The sequence below is a fragment of the Pteropus vampyrus genome, unplaced genomic scaffold, assembly GCF_000151845.1.
Source record: "Pteropus vampyrus isolate Shadow unplaced genomic scaffold, Pvam_2.0 Scaffold462, whole genome shotgun sequence".
Lineage (NCBI taxonomy): Eukaryota > Metazoa > Chordata > Mammalia > Chiroptera > Pteropodidae > Pteropus > Pteropus vampyrus.
Window position 1 is genome coordinate 663138 of NW_011889243.1, and position 7762 is coordinate 670899.

Genomic DNA, 7762 nt, shown 5'->3' on the forward strand with positions numbered 1-7762 from the left:
CAGGGCTTTCAACATTGAAGTCTGCTCATGGGCCCAACAATCAAAGGCTTTAGTCTCCACCTGTGACCATCTTTGGGTTCTAATATGGCTGCAGGGCCTGAGCCGGCCATGACTAGTGAGTAACAAACTACAACTTCTGAGCTGAGAACCTCTTTCCTCCCCCTACTCTGACCGGAGCCTACCCTGTGGGACCCAAGTGAGACTGCTTCTCTCCCTTCAACGTAAGCTGTCTCCAAGACCTCATAACCTTTCCCAATACTCACGCCCCCACTGACCCAGGCTCTTGGCCTCACCCACCCTGGCTCTTGGCCTCACCCTCCCATATGTGTCTGCCTGGTAGAGCACTGATCACAATGAGTAGGATGATGCGTTTATGAGTCAGTTTCCCCCAAGCAACTTGAGTGACTCTTGAAGGCAGGGACCGTGTTTTATTCACTGTTATATCCCCAATGCCTGGTCCAGAGAATGCTGTTCATCAATCTGTGATCAGTTAGAGAGGGAGGAAGGCAGTGTCCCCAATCAGACTGTGAGCTGCCAGAGAGCAGTGGCTTCACCGCTTCACTGCCTCTTCCTCTTCCTCCTTCAACAGGAAAACTTGACACAAGATTAGGCTCAGGGTGGGGATGTAGATGAGTGATGGTGATTCCAAAATCTCAACCTATAGAACTTCTGGATAATATCTTTATTTAGCTCAGGAAGGTATTTCTTACACATTTCTGAATACATGGATATGAATTTTCTTTATTTCATTCAATAAATTGTTATTAAGCTCTTACATATAGAAAATGCAGATATGCAAGTAAAATGCAGGCTAAAATGAAAAGCTCCTTGCATACAAACATTTAAAAAAAAAAAGATGTTAATACAGGGCATAGAGAAAGGAAACCAGCAAGTGATTGAATTATCACTCTCTCACTCATGACTTGGTCACGGTGCCTAGATATGGATGGGTACTCCCTCTGCTCTCTCTGCTCCTCTAAGACACAAGTCCCTAGCTAGTCCTAGATAGGAAAAGAGGCCTCATAAGGCCAGGAGGTAGCCCTGTTCCTGCCTGCAGAGGGGAAGGCAATCCCTCCAGGCACAGTGTCACAGACCCATGTGGTCAGATAGCTCAGCTTTGTTTAAGCAGGGAGACCACTTCTGTGCCAGTATCCTGGACTGTCTCTTCCCTTCACTCTTGATGGCTCTCGATTGTCAAATAGATTGGATGAACCCGGGTGTAGTTTGTTCTAAAAGTTTCTCAAGCCAATTAGCCCCAACAGAGCCAGCCAGCTCCTGGGCCCAGGTGCTTCCAGAGAGCTCCTCGGAGGTTTCCAGAGGCCTAAGAGCCTCTGGAATACCTACAATATCACCTAGCTCAAGCATTAGTTGGGAAGGCTGTATCAGCTCCTTTGTGGCCCCTGCAATATCCACTGTCTGCATTCAATATGAAGAAGGAAATGTCCAGGGTTGGGGGCAGGCATGATCCCTCAGGTTTGCCTGCAGCAAGATAGCAAAAAATCAGTCAAATCAACATCTGTGAATTTCAGGCCAAAGCTTAGATTCCCTGGGCCAGACCTCTGGCCTGTCTGGGCAACCAGGCCAGGAAGACAGAGTCTAGGCTGCAGGACTCTCAGCCCCCAAAGAGCGCATCTGCACCTGAAAGTGCTCGCAGCGGGCGTACTTCATGCTCAGTCCGTAGATGGGGGTCATGTCTACCTTCACACCCGGCAGTGTGCTGAATTCTAACTGCTGCAGCAGGATGGCCAGGAAGAGAAAGACCTCGAAGCGGGCAATGGTCTCACCAATGCACTTCCGCTTGCCCAAGCCAAAAAGAATCACCTTCTCACTCAATGCCTTGTCGATAGTGCCACTGAGGGTGAGAAACCGTTCTGGCCGGAACTCAAAAGGGTCACCCCATAGCTTCCTGTAATCAGAGAAAGGCAGCTAAAGTGGCAGCCCGGGGGCTCAGAAGCATTCAGTGGGCCGCACTCCAGCCCGAAAGAGTAGGGGTCAGGCAAGTGGCCAGGGACAGCAAGGTCTGAAGCTCAGAAGAGGGTGAAGTTTATATTACCCGCTCTTAACTTACTGGTCATGGTTGATCTGCCACTGGTTCACAAAGATGCAACGCCCCTTGGGTATGTAAAAGCCATTCAGACTTGTGTCTCTTATTGTACTGGGGAGAGAGAAAGCTCAGTCAAGCTCAGGGCCACAAAGAGATCCCCCTGCTTCCAATACCATGTCCCTCCCACCAGCCTTGATCGGGTACATGAACTGAAGTGAGGCGTACTTCAGTTCATGTACCCGATCAGCAGTGGATCCACGGGGCCTCACCAGTGGGGGATGGTGAAGGGGACGAAGGAGGAGTGTCGGAAGGTCTCCAGGATGAAGGCCTCCATATAGGGCAGCTGGGGTTTGTCAGAGAGCTGGGGCTGCCGTGCTCTGCCAATCACTGTGTCTGCAAAGCACAAAGGACCAGACAGATGAAGGGGCCACACAGACTTTGGCCAGGCCCCCTGCCTTGAACACTTTTAAGCAGGCCACCACCTACCCAGCTCCTCCTGGATCTTTTTCTGAACACTGGGGTTTGTCACCAAGTACAGAAGGCTCCAGGAGATGGCAGTGGTGACTGTGTCAAACGCTGGCCAGGGGAGAACAGAGGGAGATGTTAGGCGGTTGGTGGCTTCGGGCAGTTGGGCACAGGAAGGGCACAATGGGGTAGCTCATACCAGCTCCAAAGAGGTCCGAGACAACATTAACGATTTCCTCATCCAACGGCTGGATATTGGCATTCTCATCCAGGCTCTTCTCCTGACAGTAGTTAATCAAGTTGTCTGTGATGTCTCGAATATGGCCCTGGGTAGGGAAGGCCCACAGGTGAGCAAGATCTCAAACCCAGACCTACCTCTTCATCCAGGCCTGGTCCCTTACCATCCCTAGCACCTTTGTTCAAGAGGTGACCCACCCTCCTCCAAGGCTGCCGTCCCAGTTTTTCTCTGCCTGTCCAAGGCTCTCTCCTGCCTCAGAATACTAGCAGCCCCAACTCAAGGGACACCTGACAACAGAGTCTGATACCATTGTCATCTGGACATGTTCTTTACCCTTTTCTCTCCCATAAGACCAGGAGACTAACTGTATAACTCTTACTGCTCCCCACAACTGGACTAGGGTCCTGCTATCTGACAGAAAGATAGAAGGTCTGATCAAGATAAAGTTCTATTTCCATGCCATGGATGGAGTCCCCTTCGCTACTGGCTTCAAAATCCCAAGGTGAAGGCCCCTGAGAGCCTGCCAAACACCATCCTGCTCCAGTTATCTCTGACCTCCTGATCCCCGACCCTACCTGCTCCCCACCACCCACCTACCTCTCCCCAGCCTGTACCTTTTCAAACGTTTTATAGTGTTCCTTAATCATCTTCTGAATGAAGATGTCCAACTTCTTATTCGTGTCTTTGAAGATTTTCAGGGCCCGGTTGGGCAGGTAACGAAGGATAGGGAAGAAGTCGGCTGGATTCCCAGAGGCAGCTATCTCCCCAAACTCATTATTCAGGTTGACTATGCTAAGTAGCTCTTGGTCTTCATGGTCATAGCGCTGACCAAAACACATGGCACATATGACATTGGCCACTGACACCACTACATACCTGTAGGGGTCAAAGTGTCCAACACTTGCCATCAGCTCCTGGAACTTGTTGATGAGGTACTCAGCCTCTTTGCTCACATGTTCCTCTAGGTAACAGGAGGATAAGGAAGCCGGGTCTGAAGCGATGGAGAAACTCTTTAGGGCATTTTGGGCTAGGCGCCGGCGGGCAGCCCACGCTGGTCCAGAGTCTGGGGAGAAGGTTATGCTCTGACTGTCAGAGATCAGGTTGAAGGTGTAGAGGTCAGGCCGGCCCTTGAAATCATCACCCTGCCGCACCAGGGCTTGCCAGATGGTGTCCAGGCCACTGAGCACCAGCACAGGTATGGAGCCAATGCGGATCTCCAGCACGTCCCCATAACACTGGCTCAGCCGTGATAGTGCCAGATGTGGGTTCTTCCTCAAGATCAGCATGTTCCCGAGTATGGGCCAGCCCCAGGGCCCCGGTGGACTCTTCAGGCCTTTGGGGACCTGAGGCTGCCGGGCCCTGATCACCCAGAATACCAGGCAGAAGATGGCGGAGGCCAGGAGAAGCTCCGTGGCTGAGATGGGAATGGCAAGTCCAAACGCAGAAAACATGATCAGTGTAGAGATGGCAAGGTGGCTGCTAGAGGTGGGCAGGAGGGAAAGATCAAGACATCAGATGGAGGGATGGGAGAAGCCAATGCCCTAAAGTATCAGCATGCTGGTAAAGGAAAGAGGAAACCTTATTCACAACTGTTCACTGGGCATGAAGGGCAGGAAGAGGTGGGAGAAGCTGAAGAGCTGCCACTGCGTGCCAAGAATTTCAGCAGTTCTCATTCGGTCCTGCCATAGCCTATTGAGGTAGGCTGCAGTAAGGCTCACAGAAAGTAACTTGCCCAAGTTCACAAAGACAGGAAGTATTTGATCCACACGTCCAACTCAAATTGCCTAATTCAAGAACACCCTCTCTTAACTGCTGCACCATTCTAAAACAGTTTGCCAAATGTCACTTTGTGATTTCCAAAGAACTTGTACTATTACTTACTTGACATCTAAAATCAACTTTAAATCTACCCACTTAGCATCATCCCAATCATATCTGTGTTAGAGCACAGGTTTGATTCCCCCCCCCCACAACGTATATTAAAATAAACACATAACTGATGTGTATCACCTAAATCCCCTTGATAACTACCCACCACATTTAGGGAAATGTTGCTATCGGAACTAGTGATCACCCACTCTTTTAGCTTCATTTCATATTTGGGGAAACTGATCTTTAGAGGAAGCACTGACTTGGCTAAAGTCATCCAGCAGTGACTGAACCAGGACTCAGACCTCTTAAGGAAAGTTCCCTGAGAAGTTTCTAATTCCTGTCATAGGTACCTCCCTTTGAAGAGTGGTCAGATCAATCAATGAAAAAGAGCTTTCTTGGAACCCTCAGTTCTCACCTACTCAACCACAGGGTCTAGGGAATCCTGCCACACCCTGCAACAGGGAAGGGAGGGGACGGAAGATGGGAAAGTCACTGCCTAAGTCATACTGCTCTCGGCCCCAGCTCTCTGAGTTCTACCGACCCCACAGTTTAAAAGCAGCTGGAGACCAGCTAGACTGAGGCTCCCAGCCATAGAAATCCAGGCCAGGGTTTTTATTGGGCTAATTCTCTATGAATGGGTAGTCTGGGCCTTCCCCAGTTGCCAGTCACCAGATAGCAGAGACTAACTGGAAGGCTCCCACCAGGCCAGGGCTGTAAGAAAGCTACAGACTGGCATAAAGGAAACTAGGAGTGGATCTGAACAGAGCCTGAGACAATACTTTCTAGGCTTGGTCTAGAAAGGCTGTGCAGATTAATGGACTACTCTCTCCAAGGCATAGAGCTCTGACTGGGACATCTTCCTGGTATCCTGGACTGAAGGTCAGGAGATCCAGCGTTCCAGGATCCATAGTGTGGCCTTGGACTGGTCATTTTACTTTCTGGGTTCCAGTTATATCACCTGAGAGAGGGAGTCAGACATAATCTTTAATTCAGGGTACCCAGCTGGATCTCAGAGAAAAGAAAACCCAGCTCTGACCTGGAGGACCTCACAGACTGACTAGCGAGGTTTCCTCACAAGAGAGTTGCCCAAGATGGGGAGGTTGTATGGTTCTTACATCAAGTACTATAGCCATCTATCTAGTGAGGCTTCCTGGAGGAGGTGGATCCTAAAGCACACACACAAAGCCCTGACTCCCTGAGTGAACTGGGGACACGGCTAGGTTTGGTGTTCCCTTCCACACGTTGGGTGCCCCAAGGACCCAAGCCTTAGTAAGATGGTAGGAGGCCAAGAGAGATGTCACTGGTGAGTTTTCAAGGACTGGTGGTTTAGCTCCCTGCAGCTGTCACACTAATTGCTCCCCAACAGTGGAGCAATTAGTGTGACAGCTGCAATTAGTGTGACAGTCTCTCACACTAATTGCTCCCCAACAGAGGACAGAGAAGACAGCCAAGGGTATAGGGAAAGCCCCTGGGCAGTGTGCCCAGGACTTCTGCTCAGATCGGCCTTTCTTGTCCTGGTCAGCACATCTCAGCTCTGACAAGCCATGGCTTGGGAGGGTAGAGCCAGCCAGAGTAAGCTTTTAGATAAGGTAGGTACAGCTGGTAAGAACCCTGACCACCAGGGAGAAACCTCCCTCATCCCACAGCCTGAGGAGGGACTGCACATGCTCATAGCTTCAGATAGCTGTGTCCTTATTCTAGCCCCAGGTAACCCTGATGCGGAAGGCCCAAGGCATTCAGGAAAGCCAATGGAGGTTGGAGCTGGGACCCGGGTTCTAGAATCCTGAAAAAGGAGTGCAGAGGGTGGACATCTCTATGTAGAGTTCTGATACTAACTCTAATACATTGGGCAAGTCCTGCCCTTCCCTTGACCTCAGTTTCCCCTCTAGGGGGCTGGACTGCTTGGTCACTAAGGCCACTCTTTGCCTTCCTCTTTGAGGTGCTAGACCAGTGACTACTAGGGAAGACCTGAAGCCATCAAAATTCTCCTTTTATTGGGAGGGAAGGGGCAAGCCAGAAGCCTCCAGCACTCACCTGTGGCTGTGAGGAGATGCTCAGCTGAGCTGTGAAGAGTGGTCTCTGGAGCCAGGGACCCCAAAGAAGATTATGGAAGGCTCCAAAGAACTGACACCTTCAGAGTGAGGATGAAGGCACTGCCACCTTTATAGGCGGCTTGCGCGCGTGGCCACGCCCCCTGGCGCTGGGCTGGGACTGAGGGCGGGGCGGCCTGAAGGGGGATGGTCGCCTTAGGGTTGAGGGGAAGTAGGGGAGAGGGGACGCGCGGGGGCAGGTAAGAACCCACTATGGGGACGCCTCATCCAAGTGCCGGCAAGTAAAGGGGTGAGGGCCGGGGACACCCGGGATCCTTAGTTCCAAGATACCCCATGGACAGCGCAGAGCCCGTCTGAGGCGGGGGTTCGGGGAGAAGTCCCAGGACACTCCGAAGAGAGGATTTGGGGAGCCTCCATACCCGGGCACGGAGAACCCTCACCCACATTTTTGCACCCACTGGACTACTGGGTGTGCAAGTGCCTCCCCCTCACCACGAGTGGATAGGGGCCAAGCAGGCAGGGGCGGGGCTGCCGGGTGATGACCTTCTTCCCCGGGGTTACTGAGTCCGGGCTCGCGTGAGAAGCGCCGCGACCCCCGCCCAGAGGTCACCCAGGCCGGAAGGACAGAGGCGCCGATGGGCTGCCCCTTCTCCACCCAGAGCCCCCAAAGCCCAGGCAACTAGCAGAAGTCCGCGCTCCCTGACCCAGAGGCGGGACTAGAGAACTTGCAGTCTCGCGGAGCGCTCACTAGCAGCTGGGCGCCCCTTCTAGGGCTACTTCGGAACCTGCAAACCAGGGATACCTCCAGCCGGGACCCACCGGCCCTCGAGGTTCCCTCTTGGCTCCGGGGTTGCTAGAGCTTTGGCCGGGCGGAAAAATCGGGCGGAAAGAGGTCCGCGCGACTAGCTTCCAAAGGCGGAAGGAAGGGTTAGAGGGCAGCCCTCGGGCAGGTCAGAGGAGGGGGCCCAGGAACCGAAATGGAGGCGTCCAGCACAAACGCCTTTCGAGGCTAGTGTGCACGAGTCTGGAACCTGTCTCCGGGGAGGGGGTGGGCAGAGATCACGCGGCCCATCCCCGCCCCACCTGGCCGGG

General features: G+C 52.5%; 1 protein-coding gene across 1 annotated transcript; it reads right to left on the bottom strand.

Moving 5' to 3' along the window:
• Positions 1 to 1337: 1337 nt before the first annotated feature.
• LOC105306836 (cytochrome P450 1A1-like) lies at positions 1338 to 6744 on the bottom strand. Its single transcript, XM_011382081.2, has 7 exons — positions 6654 to 6744; positions 3362 to 4226; positions 2709 to 2835; positions 2531 to 2620; positions 2314 to 2437; positions 2069 to 2155; positions 1338 to 1906 (listed from the first exon to the last, which is right to left on the bottom strand). Exons 2-7 carry the CDS (start codon positions 4196 to 4198, stop codon positions 1597 to 1599), a joined length of 1575 nt encoding a protein of 524 aa, XP_011380383.1. The 5' UTR covers positions 4199 to 4226; positions 6654 to 6744; the 3' UTR covers positions 1338 to 1596.
• Positions 6745 to 7762: the final 1018 nt, after the last annotated feature.

Bases quoted from the DNA above. Each gene is read 5' to 3' on its own strand.
- LOC105306836 (XM_011382081.2), bottom strand. From the start codon at position 4,198: ATGTTTTCTGCGTTTGGACTTGCCATTCCCATCTCAGCCACGGAGCTT. The intron at 2,438-2,530 runs GTAGGTGGTGGC...TGTGCTTTGCAG, and splicing joins AAAGATCCAGGAGGAGCTGG to ACACAGTGATTGGCAGAGCA. The intron at 2,156-2,313 runs GTGAGGCCCCGT...CTCTCTCCCCAG, and splicing joins CCCTTCACCATCCCCCACTG to TACAATAAGAGACACAAGTC.